The 15,050-nt window shown below is 38.3% G+C and overlaps 1 protein-coding gene across 4 annotated transcripts in view; it reads right to left on the reverse strand.

Annotated features, from left to right (window-relative positions):
• The window catches only part of UNC5D (unc-5 netrin receptor D), a 476,468-nt gene that overhangs the window by 203,255 nt on the left and 258,163 nt on the right, over positions 1-15,050 (reverse strand). For all 4 annotated transcript variants that reach the window (XM_025050005.1, XM_025050004.1, XM_025050003.1 and 1 more), the window contains exon 3: positions 8,497-8,640. In XM_025050005.1, the coding sequence (XP_024905773.1) occupies positions 8,497-8,640 (144 nt within the window). The remainder of the gene's footprint in view (positions 1-8,496; positions 8,641-15,050) is intronic.

Genomic DNA, 15,050 nt, shown 5'->3' on the forward strand with positions numbered 1-15,050 from the left:
GCCATATTTCTGCAAATTCTTCTTGATAAAATAATGGTTGGTAATAAATAACATGAAGGAATATTATTTGGGGAAATTTTTTTTCATCATCCACAGTAGGGTGTGTTATACAGTAATGCACTTCTACCTAGTAGTCACCATCTTTAAGGTTTATGTACTCAGTAGTGCACATGATAAGCAAAGGTAGCACAATTTATATCAACTTCATACAGATTATTCTACTCTGTTCATAAAATCACAGTGGCTTATAGTTCAGGGTTATTCTCACTTTCCACTAAAGTGCCCATACTGGCAGAGGAGAATAAATTCACATCCTCAAGACATTTTATGGGTGGAGCCTAAAAAGATGGGGCACACACAAAATAAATTGCTTTAAAGCTTTAAACTGCATCTTTATAATCCAAGAAAAGTCTGCATTCTAGCCCATACTCTACTCATGCTTACATTTTACTGACCTAAAGGAGAATATAATTGATGCTGCAGAAAGATGTACCGTGTCTGTCTTGTGGCATCTTATATCCCCAGAACACCCCAGGCAGTATTCCACACGAGGCTGGCATTTTGAGAGATGTGTGTAGTTAAAAATGGCCTATTATGTAAAATGTTCCTCAATTTAGGTTTGTCCAATGTTTTCCTATGGTTAAATATACATTAAATATTTTTGGAAGGAATAGCACTAAAGTGATACAGTCTTCTCATTCCATCACATCAAGAGACATATACTGTGGATTTGTCCCACTGCTGACGATATCAACTCCAACCGCTTGACTAAAGTGGTATATGGAATAATTTTACACTGTAATGCCCCATCCCCCTTTGTAATCAGTAAGAATCTTGTGGAGACATACTTTGACATTATGTAAATATCTTATTACTCATGAAACTTTTACCCACTAGGTTTAGCATCGATTATACTTGTCTGAATCGATATTATGATAGATAACTAAATAATAATTTTCCATTTCGATCATTCCTTCTTACTCATTTATTCTACCATAAGAAAGAGCTCTCCCTTTTCATTTATTTTTCATTTAAAGTATATATCAGTGTAGATTAAAGGATTTCCCCCTAATTGGCTTTATTAAGTGATTAATGAATTCGGCAGCATTTGATCTAGCAACTAGAAGGGCATTCCCAGATTCACGGATTCTTATTTAATGAGTTATAAGACTTCACTATCATTTATTCTGATACTCAAATTGTTCCAGGTTTGGCTAGCGGGAGGCCCTTCTAGGTGGCTGCTGTTTCCTTTTTACAGGTTCAAACTGAGGAACATTATGAAAATAAGTGACATTTACACTTCAAGAACTATGTAATAAACAACAAAGGATGACAGGAATTATTTAAATTAAAGGAGGCTAAAGAAACTTCTCAACTAAATGTAAGTCATGATCTAGGATTTTCGATATTGTTATAAAGGACAATACTGAACAATCGATGAAATATGAATAAGGTCTCTAGATAGTAGCACTGTATTAATGTTAATTTCTTAGTAATTATTCTACAGTTAGAACAGAAAATGCCTTTTAAAAAACATACAAATCAAGTATTTAGGGGAAAGGGAGTATCATTTCTGTATCTTAATCTTAAACAAGTCAAAACATCAACCATAACAGTCTGCATATAAAAACATAAAAACACAGAGAGAGTGCCAAAGCAAAATGTTAACATCTGAAGGTTATCAGCAAAGAGCTTCAGGGAATTCTTTGTATTATATTCCAACTTTTCTGAAAGTCTGAAATAATATCAAAATGAAAATATTTTTAAGAAAACACTGTTAGTCCATGCCTCACCTACTCATCTAAGCAGTAATCCTTCTATAGTATCACTACCAGACATACATCCCTCGCTTGCCTACATGCAGTTCACAGAAGAATGTGACCACAGAAAGAATGTTCCATCACTGAGCATTTCTAATTGTCAGCTTAACACCGAATATGCCATCTTAAAACTTAGCTTCTGTGATGCTGCCTCTGACTTTAGAGCAAAACTGAATAATCCTGTCTCCATTTCTATATGCAGTCAGTTTAACTGTTTCCCTAGCCTTTCTGGGGCAATTGTTCCCTTTTTTTATATAACCATTACATATATGAAATGATTTACTGAACTATTACCATTATTACTACCCCACAGCCAGTTTCATGGGTATGGGACCAGTATGGTTGCACGGGCCCCATGCTTGATTTAATGTTCTAACACTGATGGCTTGGAATTCTTGATGATTTTTGAACAAGGGGACCCATATTTCCATTTTGCACTCAGTATCACAAATTATGTACCTAGTCCTGCACCCACAAGCCTATGTGATACCTTTGTGCAAAAGGGAAACCTGTGAACACAAGGTTTGACAAGAAAACGCCTACGTGTGCCAAGGAAAACCAGCCCTTCCCTTCGACCCCAATCCAGAGTGCACATCCTGGCTGATGGGAGTGTAGGCTGCATTTGCACCCTCGTTTCCTTTGTTAGCAAGGTACTCTTGTACAGTGCATGACTTCAATGCAGGCCTGGACTCTCAAATCCTTCGGTAATAAATTTCAGTCTAACAGAAAGGATGAAATTTTGGCAGAGTAGAACAATATTTTCTCTTGACTTTGGCCACATTCTTCCACGGGAAGGGGGAGGGAAGTTTCAAGCTTTCGTGTAATTTCTACCAAGTGCTGAGAATTGGTCTTCACATATTTCCCATAACCTGTGAATAAATTCCATGTTGTGAAAAGGAAGGGAATAGTGCAGGTAGAGTTGGCAGCCTCGAGCTGTTTCAGAGCCATATACTGCACACCACAGAGTTGTGAGTGATAGAACAAGGCTCTGTACTGGGCTCAGAGGTCAAGACAATGAAGATAATGCAGTTGAATCTCAAAGCAGGCTACAATTTAACAAGGAAAACAAAGCCAGGAATAACTTCAAAATAACTATGATTCTGGGGAAATTATAACAAGTGCCATGGGGGAAGTACTAAATGCTATGAGAACTCAGAATGGATATTTAGATTTTATCAGTTTTGAAGCTGGAGATGCTAGAAGATTATCTTTTTCAATGGCTCAGTTGATAATGTCAGGCTGTTGAGCTCTATTAGTATTAACGGATTTGCTAAACTAGGTTTAATAAAGGAGACAGCATACCAGATGGGCCTTGGATGTAGAAATTAGGTGGGAAGAGGCAGGAGTGCAAGATAGGGCTGAGAATAGGCTCTAGAGAGGAGAAAGAATATGAACACGTCAAGAAGGGGAAAAGCAAGTCAGGTGTCCCGGAGTCCAAGCTGCGCTACTTCAGTCGGCACTCAGCACACTTGTATGGATGCAAAGGGAGATGAGGCTGGAAATGGAGGTTATGGCTGAATTTGTATACCAGGCAGATATGCCTACATTTAGTTTTATACTTAATTTTGCCATTAGGAGGGGGTCACTGGAAGTTTTTAGCAGATGAAATTATTTATCAACACCTTGAAGCTGAGATCCAAATATGACGTTTAACTGAATGTCTCTCCTCTAGTTTTCAAAAAGATATGACCTCTCGCCTAAAACACAACTGAAAATAATACTGTTCTTTCTATGTGCCTGTAAAATTAGCTAGGGTGTTTAATAACTTTTAAATGAAATTCTTCTTTAAGCTCTTCACTTATTCTTGGCATATTTGCATAGATATTTTAGGAGTGCCTCAAATAAACAGCATATTTAAATTATATTCAGAATGTATATCATATATATTTAAATCAACAAAAGAGTGGTTCCCTGCTGTGTTTTATTCAAAGTAGTCAACTTGCTATGTGACTATAACAGACAAATGTTTCCCTTATCCCCCACCAGCCCCAACTCCAATATTGAAGAAAAGTCCCAAGTGTCAACAATAGATTGACCGACCAAGGGTTAATGATACAGGCAAAACATTTTGTAAGCAGATGAAAAAGAGGGAGAAAAACAGGAAAGAAAAGCAATGGCTAAGGAGCCAAATGTTCACCAATGAAAATAAACAACTATGCATAATTGAATATTCCTAGTTTTGACAAGCGTCCAGTAGCAGAAGTAACAGATGCCACAGCAGCCCGACTACCTCCAGCTTGATTGAATCAGACAAACAAGAGAAGGCCTGTGGGAGTCACTCCCTAGAGATGAATTTCTGCCAACCTGGTGGGGGTAAAACGTGGGTTAGTTTTATTTATTTATTTTTACCTTTAGAAAATCACATTTGAAACGGGGCCTCAGCTATTTTCAGGCTCAGGCAGTTGGATGGGCAGTCAACATCTCTGACACAGTGTGGAATTATTATGGAAAATACAAGTTGAAGGTGACAGGAACTATGGGTACATACAGTTTTATGGTCATTAAGACAGCAATGCTTTGTGAGTTTTATATGCATATAAAAATACATATTATATATAATATGTAAACATAAATGTCTAAATATATGTAAGGAATAAATATGAGTATAAATGTATAAATAAATATATAAGTATATATGGATGAATAAAAGTATACACAAATACATATATATATATATGTAAATATAAATATATGCAATAATTTGACCCTGAGGAAGAATACAATTTACTCAGAAACAGAATAGAAAAGCAATCGTTGCTTTACTCAACTGTGTATGAACATTTCTTGCTATTATGGTTCCCAAACTCCCCTTTAACAGAAAGAAATCAACATGGCTTAGAAGAGCACTCACTACTCAAGGAGGGATGAAAGGACCTAAGATCTAGTTCCATGTCTGCCATCTGCTGGTTGACCTTTGGTCACATCACTTAACCTTCGTGAACATCATTTTCTCAGCTATTAAACAGTAAAGTTGGATCAATGGGTTAAACCCACATTTCCCACGTAGTGCTTTCTAAAGGTTTTCTAGGGTCTTGCTACTCAAAAAATGGCCCACAGACCAACTGGCAGGACTGGCATCACCTGGCAACTCTCAGAAACAATCTCTGACCATGGAATGAACTTAATAAATCATTTTAATTCAATCGTCTGCATTTTAATAGGATACCAGTTGATCTGCATCCATGTTAAAGTTTGAGAAACACTGTTTCTGGACAAGACATCCCTGAGTTACTTGATCATAGAATCACTGGAGAACTTCATGCAAACACAGCTTTCCTGGTTCTCCCTCTAGAGTCTGATCCAACAGGTTTTGGGGGGTGGAAGCTAGGAATCTGTATATTTTACTGATTCACCAGGTTGGTCCTTTTCAATGAAAATATGAGTAAATAAATAAAATAATTGCATTTATGTTGTTTCCGTTTAAAATCAAAAGATCTCTAAGTGATGTCATGCCAGTGAGTTTACCGGTGTTTTTGAAGAGACTAGCTAACCTGATCATGACAAGACACTCTAGTCGATACGTCCCCCAGCTGAACGTCCCGGCCTCCATAAAGGTCCTACCCACTGTGGTTCTGAAACTGTTAAATTCTTAATGGATCATTGGTTAAATGTAGGAAGCAGTAGGGTGTTGAACAACAATAATTTAATGAATATAAAAATGATACTCATTTTGCAAAGTTCCCTCAAGACAATTGTCATCAGATTCATAAGTTACATTCATCTATCAAAATCCTCATTTAGCACATTAAGATGTCTTTAGCATTTTAAAAACCAATCTTAAAAAGAAAAAAACAGTGACAATTATATCCAATTTGGCTTTTCATTTATTGGGAATAAAGGCTATCTCTGTGCAATGTGCTATTTGCTGGGAAGTGCTTGTAAACAGCAGCCAGAAGTCTCCTACTTCAACAAAACATGAAAGTTATAAAAAAAAAAAAAAAAAGGAGTGTTTTTTTGTTTGTTTGTTTTACTATCAGCAAATCAAAAGATTCCAAACAAAGTCCTAAAGGCAGTTTTTTCCCCTCCATTTATGATACCATTAAACATAGTTAAATTTTAATTTACATTTTAATGTACATTGGTCCTCAAGTCAGATTCAATATTTAATGACAAATCATGTCTTGACTTGCATTAAATAATTTGAAATAAATTAAAGAGTGTCACTTGGAAGAAATTAAAAATATGTTATAAATACTATTAGAGATTATATTAATTATAAAACATAGGTTTAAAGTTAGGATTTTTAAGTTATAAAAACAATATAATTAATATTTATATGTACATATCATATACAAGTATGACAAAATTATTTTTTTAATCCCTGAAGAAATTTATGAGATTATTACCACAAAAGTACTGATGACTCTAAAAAGGTGAGAAGAGAAAAGTGTTTTGCATTTTCAACATGCTTTGGCTCTACCATGCTTGAGAGACTTGGATACCCAGGGCTGGCCCAAAATAAATTTTTAGAGTCCATATAGCCATAATCTACAGAAAAATTACTAAAGCAATAAAATTTTAATTCAGTTTAGTTTTAGTATTAGTGTGCACCTACTGGTGAATGATGCTGGTGCTCGGAAGGATTAAGTATGTTATAAAATAATGGCCAGTGACTGATAAGAGCTACACTGTGCCAGGTAGAGTTTTAAACACTTACAGTTACCAACAGTTCTAATTCTTAAAATAATCCTATGATGTAGGCACCCTTTTGCCAGTAAAGACATTAAGGCACAGAGAGATAAATTGTTCACCATGACGAAACGGAGTAGTGGAGCTGTAACTAGAAACCAACAGGACTCCAATGTCTGGGTTCTTAACCATCAGGGTTCACGTTTGAAACTGGAAAATGCAGGAGCAAAGGCACATGTCGGTGAGGGGGATGTGCAGGATAGCAAAGTGCTTGGAAAGATGAACTAGGATAAAGAGGATCAAAGATTACAGGAAATTAACAATCAGGAATTAAGTGAGCAAGTACAGAGATGAGAGACTGGAGGTGGACAGATTAGTAAAATATTGTTTATAGTAATTCACTGAATAGGTCACGTGGGCCTCAGAAACCTAGAGGAAGAGGAAGAAGGGAGAAAGTGATATTAAAAAGCAGGAAATTGATGTAACCTATGTTGAAATCCTTGTATGCGGATTTGCCTCTTCTTTCTTTGGACAGAGCCCAGAGGACAATCTGCTTCACCCTGACTGGGGTCAAATATCCCGGGTAGCCTAGCGGAGGCCATGGACAGAGTTCAGAGTTAGAAAAGTTAAAGGAAAGTAAAACCAAACATATTCCTTCTCTCAGTTGACCTTCTGCTTTAAAGTCATGAAGTATTTGTGGGCTAAAATTAACTAAATAACTATAAGAAAAATGTTTCCCATGGCTCTTACATCAAGAGCACAGCTAATAAGATGACCGACCCCTTATCCTTGGTCTACTAGGGCCCAGTAACACCCAGGAGGCGGCCTCCCAATTGCCAGTACAGTGAAGGTGAAATGAATATTTTGAGAAGAAAATTTCATTTCCCAAGAAGCATAAATGTCTCTGCAAATAGCAATTCACTCCTTAATCCCTCAACCATCAACATCTGCTATGAAGAATTCCTTGAGTCCTCAAATAAATCCCTCTTGTCCCGTATTCTTTATGGCACTCTCAAAAGGCAGCATTTGAATAAAACAACAATAACTATCTCTGCCCTCCACCTCTCAATTTCTTTCTCGAGGGGCTTTTATAGCACATGAAGGAGGTTTTATGGGAACCCATTGGGGTGGGATAATGGGGGTGGGTGAGATGAAGACACTTTAAAGGAAGAGAAAGGAAGTCTGTATATTTAATATATTTGAGATACTAAAAACACTGATGCTGAAATATGATAAAGAAATCTTAGACTCTCTTGAAAGGCAATTTTCTTTCTTTCTTTTTTTTTTGCAAATGTCTATTTTTTTTAAGTCCTACTTGGGTCAAGCAAATGCAGTTTTAAAACCCATTTCCATGTTTTAAGATTCAAGGGGAAGAGGTTTAACAGTAGGCTATAAAAATCCCTTAATCTTTAACGTCTTATTTTTGCAGATTTGATGGAAAGTACAGTAAACAGTCACTGCTCCACTTTTCCCATCAATGCCCCTTGACCTTTGTAATAGATGATGAACAGCAGAATCCATTTGCGTGGGTTTCTTTCTCTCGAGAACCGTTTTTCCTGGCATTGTTGAGACACCTGCACTCTGACAATCTAGGCAGAATCTCTTAGCCCAACTGATTTGCTGATTGTACTCCAGAGGAAATTATCAAACACTTAAAGTACAATTTTAAAAGAGTAAATTTAGTAGAAGTAGAGACAGTTCTGATGATTTTCTGCTGTCCTCTAATCCACAGGTCCCCAACCACCCCTCCTCGGCCGCAGACCAAAACCGGGCCACACAGCAAGAGGTGAGCGGTGGGCGAGGGAGCGAAGCTTCATCTTTATTTTCAGTTGCTCCCCAGCACGAGCATCACCACCTCAGCTCCACCTCAGACCATCAGGCATTAGACTCTCATAGGAGCACTGGTCCCTGGGGCCAAAAAGGTTGGAGACCACCACTCTAATCTATATCCTGCAGACTCATCTGGCATGTCAAAGCTCCTCTCCAACTCTATTTAAGCCTTATCTGTGTTCCCACAGGACAAGAAGGTGACCCAGAATATACTCACAGGCTATGCGCACGGATGCCTTCCTGCTCTTGGAAGTCCCCAGGTGGCTCCATGCCACACATTGGCACCAATAGTCTTCGGGCCCATGGAAGTCCTCCACCTGCTGCCTGGTGACATTGATGAACACCTCCCGGACCTTCAAGCCTGATGAGGAGATAGAGAAAATCCACTGAGGTTGCTGTATTTCTCAAACCGAAAGTTAAGGCTAGTCAAACCTTTTCTTGTTAATTAAACAATTCTGTTTTTAATCAAGGAGAGGTTTTAATTACTTTGACAATAATGTATCACTGCTAATTAAATCTCAACAGCTGAGTAGGCTAGAAAGAACGAGTGTAAAATATCACCAACCAATGTGGCTCCATTATAATATAATGGTTTCTACAGAACCTGGACTTAGTGCTTTTTGTCTTTGTGTAAAATCTGCTATGAGGAATGTATTACCAAATTAGTTGCTGGGATTCTAGATGCTAAAGAGGCGCCTCAACATACCAACCCCAGAGACGTAGTTCCTGGTGGTTCTAAGTGTCCTTCCCCAAGTATGGCAGTGGAAAAGGGTCACTCTAGCAGTGAGACCTTAGAAGAAGAAGAGGACAGCAAACATGCACGAAATTGGTGAACAGGCTGGGGATCCAAGGAAGGGTCAAATCCTCTGAAAAACGAATGCTATGCAAACAAGTTGAACTAAGTTAGTCTCAAAACCCTGAGAGGAGAGTTCAAGAAAGCCTGTGGGGCAGTTGGCATGAGGAGGTGAAGAAAAGGGGCTTTGATAGAAGGAAGGGCTATGGCTACATCTGTGAAATGGGATAAAAATAAAGACCCTGACCTCTTAATGTTGTTGTGGTGGTTATTATAAGTACTTTGTATTTTCCTTCTAATAGAAAATGTGCTTGGTGCTTCTCACAGAGAGTATGAGTTTTTTCCAAACATCTGACCGAGGACTATCAGCCTTTCTGTAGGAAGGACTGCCACTTTGCCCAGAGTGCCAAGAATCAAAGGGCACTCCTCACCAGCCATTAGTAAAATCATCACAAGCAGGGTAGCAGCCTTTACAGTCAGTGTGCTCTCTCCATACAGTAAACCTTTGCCAAGGCTGGGCCTTATTCTGGGATAAGCAGCATGGGAATAAAAAGGGGCAATGCTTATTGAATTTCACTAAAGTGTCTAGCATCATGAAAGGCCTTTAACCTATTTACTCGTTAAATTTCCACAATGCATTGATGCAGGAGAAGCTACTGTATCCCCACTTTATAGAGGCGAGAACTATGACAGACAGATGAATTCGTCTGTCCAGTTACACAATCTGTAAATAGAAGATCTGTGGTTCGAACCTAGATCTTACACCAAAACATCTCAAAAATTCAATTGTGCCCCCAAATGTTAAGTGCTTATATTTAATTATGAAAATAAGACTAACATGGAACATTTAAAGAACAATTAAGTGCATAACTCTGTTTTTTGTTTTTTTTTGTTTGTTTGTTTGTTTTCCCATTTAAGTTCAAAAAGAATTCAGGAGACAGAATCATCAGTAAAACCTAAATGAGCCAGGGACTCTTGCTGGAGGAGGTAGATCATGATTATATCTCAGATTAAATTATAGGATTTAAAGAACAGGAATGGAGGTGAAGGATGAGTCAGGCTGGGGAAACATTCCCTTCCACCCAATCGATAACATGTTATTTACAGGATGTGATGAGAGATCGCTTTATGGTCACATAAATCACCATGTACGATTTGAGTAATACTTTCTAAATTTGTAGGAGGTACCACATAAAGAAAATCATCTGATGACAGTTGATAATTCACATTTCTGCTGTTTGTGCAAAGTGTGGAAGTATACCTTTTTCCCTGTCAGAGATGGAAGAGTCCCGAAAGCTGTCTCCTATATCAAATAGGAAAAAAGCCTTAGAGGCGTTTTTTACTGTTATTGTTGTTGCTGTTTTTTCCCCTGCCCTTTGCACTTAAAAGAAGTGTGAGTGGGAGGACAAGGGCAAGAGTAAGGCAGAGTGGGCAGATGAAGAGAACGGGAGAATATCACAGAAAGAGAGAATAAAGATTTAAAAAAAAAAAAAAAAAGGTTTGTTAGAACAGAAATCAGACTAGAGTGTTGCATCCAAATGGGGGATTAGAGAGTAAGGCTGAATAAACAAATATAAAAAGCTAGGCTGTACAGAAAAGGGCTTGTTTTATATTTTTCTCTTTGATTTGAGGCAAACAGTAGATGATCTACTTGGAATAGTGAAAGGGAAGAGAGAGAACACCAAATCAGTGCATCTAGGTGCGTGGCGGACTAATTTTAATATTACAGAGCTCCCCTGTTGCAGGACGGGGAGACTTATTGAGACAGAATACACCCACTACTTGGGTATCAGGGGTCTCAGTGAAGAGCATTCGGTGACCTTGAAATGTCAGAAATGTGTTCAAGCTAATGAGAAACAAGTCTACGTTTTCACTTTCTCCGTCTTACAACAGCATCTAAGCTATCAGCTTCCTCTCAGTTGGAAATAAAGACAAACACCATCTCAAAATGATTCAGGATTATCATATTGATAAAGCAGGAAGTTTCCACGTGGAAACCCCAAAACTTGCTACAATTTAATCTAGGCACCATGTTGCCTTAAGAGTACCTGAGATCTGTTTTAAAGAGGTGGTAAGACACAAAGAAAGAAAAATGAGTGTCATAAAAGAAGAAAAAAAAATTACACTCACAAATCCCTAGAAACTGGAGGCACGAGCCCATCCACACGCAGGGCCAGAAAAACACCAGGGTTGGTCAAGAGGCAGAGGGGAGGAGAAAATATGGGCAAAAACATTTTTTGTCATTTCCCTGGGAAATAGGAGAGGCAGCGTAAATAGGTTTAGAGTTGTCTAGTTTGAATAATTTCAGTGGGCTCTGGGACATAATGATTGTCCCTAGTTTTCTCATACCTGGTCCTGGCATTATGGCTTGGGGATACTGGCTCAGAGAGTTAGAGCTCAATAAAAGAAGTGGTTGGGGCTAATAGGCTCTGGATTGGTTGGTGCACCTGAAAGGCAAGCTCACAGGCAAATTGTTTGCTATCTCTAGACATTAGCCATCCCTCAGCAGGGCAGTCCCTCCAGTGTCAGCCCGGCTCTAAGATATCAGAACATCAAATACAGAAACTAGAAAACACAGTTATCACAGTGTAGACAGCTATACATTTGTTTCAGAAAGCATAAAGAATAGACCATGGACCCCCACCATGAAGACCATAACTGATCTCATCCCATTCTTGTCAGGAAGTTTTGCCACCCATCATTCAGATGAACTACAGTTGAGAGGAATATGTTGAAGTTACAACTTCAATATTAGAATGGCTCAGTTACAGGTCCTTCTCAAAGGTTCCCCGTGAGATTGGAAAAGCAAAACAAACATAAAAAAACTTTCTAAACACGGTGTATTTTTCTTTCAGGTATCATCAGGGTGGTAGGCTTCTTTAGAAGGCCACAGGTGACATCACCATCCCCCCCAAAATACAATGTCTCTTTGGATTAGGCCTTCTTTGTCTAATATAAGGTGATCAATCTTGTCAAACCAGCCCCTCGAGGAGAACCCTTGAAAAATCATGACTATTTTGTATCTATTATATTTTTCTTTACCATAATAAGAAATAGCTCTATTAAATAAGATAAAAAATTTAAAACTAATATACTCTCAAATCTTCACTATGGCTGCCTTAGTGATATATATTATATGTATATTATTTATACATTTTATATATACTGTAAATTTTACATATATGTGTGTGTGTGTGAGTATGTGTGTGTGTGTGTGTACGTATGTGTGTGTACACACCCACGAGAAACACGATGGAAAGCAGCTCTATTTGAGGAAACCTCTGCCCACCTGCCTCCACTGAAATTCATCCAATAGTACGGCAGAGACAGCCATCTACTTCTACATCGCAAGAGATGGCTGCTAACTTATTCAAAGGAAATGCTACAGGGGGGCAAAAATTTGAGGCATATAGAAGATGGCATCTCATAAATAAGAGCAGCATTGTACCTGATAACTTGTTTAACTCTAATAAGCATGGAAAAGTCCAACCCTTTAAATTATTGTGCAAATTATAACCATCAGCCTTTGTTATGGAGTAGAGTCTTACAGAATATAAAAATATGACTATGAGACTGATATGCTAATAAGCTTTCTACGCTGTTGGATGGTTTAGTTGTAGATCGACTAATGTTGGCAGCAGTTGAATAATTGCTCTGCATGTACTAAACATAACAGAGCAGCAGAGAGCTTTATCATTTGTCAGCTTTATTTGTTTAAATGAGAAAAATGCTGACAGCAGTTATTGCTGTAATCCCCTTAGTTATCAGATAGAAAACACTAGTTACTCTTAGCAGGTCTAATTCTGCTGGGAGATTAAAAGTTAGAATATTTTCAAACTAATGGAAAGTATACGCTTGACTATTCAAAGAAGAGAAATATAGAAGACAGGAAGCAAGACACAGAAAGAGAAAAAAATGAAAGTCAAAAATTTATTTCCAGCCAATTTTTAATAAAAGGGCTCTAGTCTTAGGGCTAACTTGTTCTGAAGAAAAGAAAGAATTCTGCAACAGCATTTAACATTCAGCACCATACAGCCCAGCGCCTACTAACAGCTGTCCCCACGCCTTTCATCTACTGCTCATTATCACACGTACACAAAGCCCGTCAGCAGCATTCTGCCGCGGCTATTGTTGCCAGCCAGTTCTCAGATACACCTGGTGATGGGCACTTGGGGAGGAATTTGACACAGTTCTCCGATGCTTCCCACCCCTCACAGCCTTATGTTCTTCAATCGTTTGGAAGTTCTCTGTAGTAGGATGCTTGGCTTTCTAAACTGAATAACTAAATTTGAGAAGGGAAGCGAGAATTCCTCTTCCTCCTTTAAGATGTTTTTCATTTCCCAAGCTGCACGGAAGCAATTAGAGACCAGCAAACTAGGTTCTGATGAACTATTTTCTCATCCTAGTATCTGTGCCCGTTTCCCTAGGTCATTTTAGCCCAGTGTTTTATCTACCTCACAAATGGTTTTGCACATTGTAATGTTGCATGACTGGGGATTAGCCGAAGGAATGATTATATACATTTCCATAGACAAAGCTCCGAAAAACTATTCCAAAGTAACTTCAGGAGTAGTATAGGACCTTGCTCAATTCTCTGAGAAAGTGATCAAACTCTCCATGAAGAGCAACTGCCTCTTACTGAAGAGCCTTCTCCAATGGACCATCATCTGTCTAGGTAGCTCAGTCCCTCTGATGCTTGGCTTTGCCTCTGAGATAGGCCCTCCTTTTCCACTGTCTCCTGAGAAGCCAGAAGACACCCACTCATTGGAATAAGTGAGTTCCCCAGTTGTGTAAAAAATGTTTTTTACTTGTTTCTTACTAGTCCAAGGTAAGAACCTAGAAAATATGTTTGAACAACAAGAAGCTTCCCCATATTCTGAATAATTTATCATTTATAAAATTATTTAACTGTTATTAATCCCATCACATACATTATCTTATTCATCTTAACACCATATTACTATTATGTTTCTATTGTTATTTTGCCATAGATCCCATACCATAGGAAATAGATCAAAGATTCTTTGAGACATCCGTTATTTAAAAAAATAAAAATAAAAATACTGAGTGTCTTCTATGTTCCTGCCACTGTGTCAGGTGCTGAGGATACTGTGACAAGGTAGATGATCAAGATTCCTACCCTCAAGGAGATTATAGGCTAGAGAAGGAGATATTTCAACACGCCCCAACAATGCAGTAGAAAATCACTTTGACAGAAGTGCAGACTGAGACGAGATCATACAAGAGGGCTTCTGACCTTCCCATAGCATCCGCAAGAGCTTCTGGGGATGGGTGCCAGTTTACCTAAGGCTTGAATGCTCTATCCTCACCTAGTATTTAGCTTGGTGTCAAGGGCAAGGCTCTGGTAAGGACACATGAACTTGACACATATTTGAAGTTTCAAAACTCTGAGATATAAGGAAGCATTTTCATGGAACCATGCCTCATTTATTGGGAGAGCTTAGATGTCTTCAGGCCAACATGCTACTGAAAATAGTAAATTAATTGTATATAATTAAAAGGTAGAACCATATTTCATTTTTATTGGCAGAGGCTTAATTAGGGCTAAATGTCTTTTGCCACTTCAGCCTAGCAACAAGATTAAAATGTATTTCGATAAAAAAAAAAAGTCATACTTTGAATGTGCACTATACCTAATGAATACTCTTTAGTTTCCCCTAGATAATAACCACTCCATGTATTCCTCAGAAGCACCACAAGTTCAGTCTTAAGTACAGAAACTAAGAATACAACCGAGCTCTCCAGTTTCTTCCACACCAGAGATTAGAATTAATCAGCACCGAGATGTCTGGCAGAGGAGAGCAAATTAACTTGATAGTGTTGCCTGATAACAGAGAGAGGGGAAACTTTAGAGGCAGAAGTGAACATGGTAGGGTTATTTAGAGGACAGCACCCCGTGAATGACTCACTCAGACACCACACACAACTCGGTGAGAAACACAGTCACGATTTCCAAC

Source organism: Pteropus alecto, unplaced genomic scaffold (genome assembly GCF_000325575.1).
Source record: "Pteropus alecto unplaced genomic scaffold, ASM32557v1 scaffold24, whole genome shotgun sequence".
NCBI classification, from domain to species: domain Eukaryota; kingdom Metazoa; phylum Chordata; class Mammalia; order Chiroptera; family Pteropodidae; genus Pteropus; species Pteropus alecto.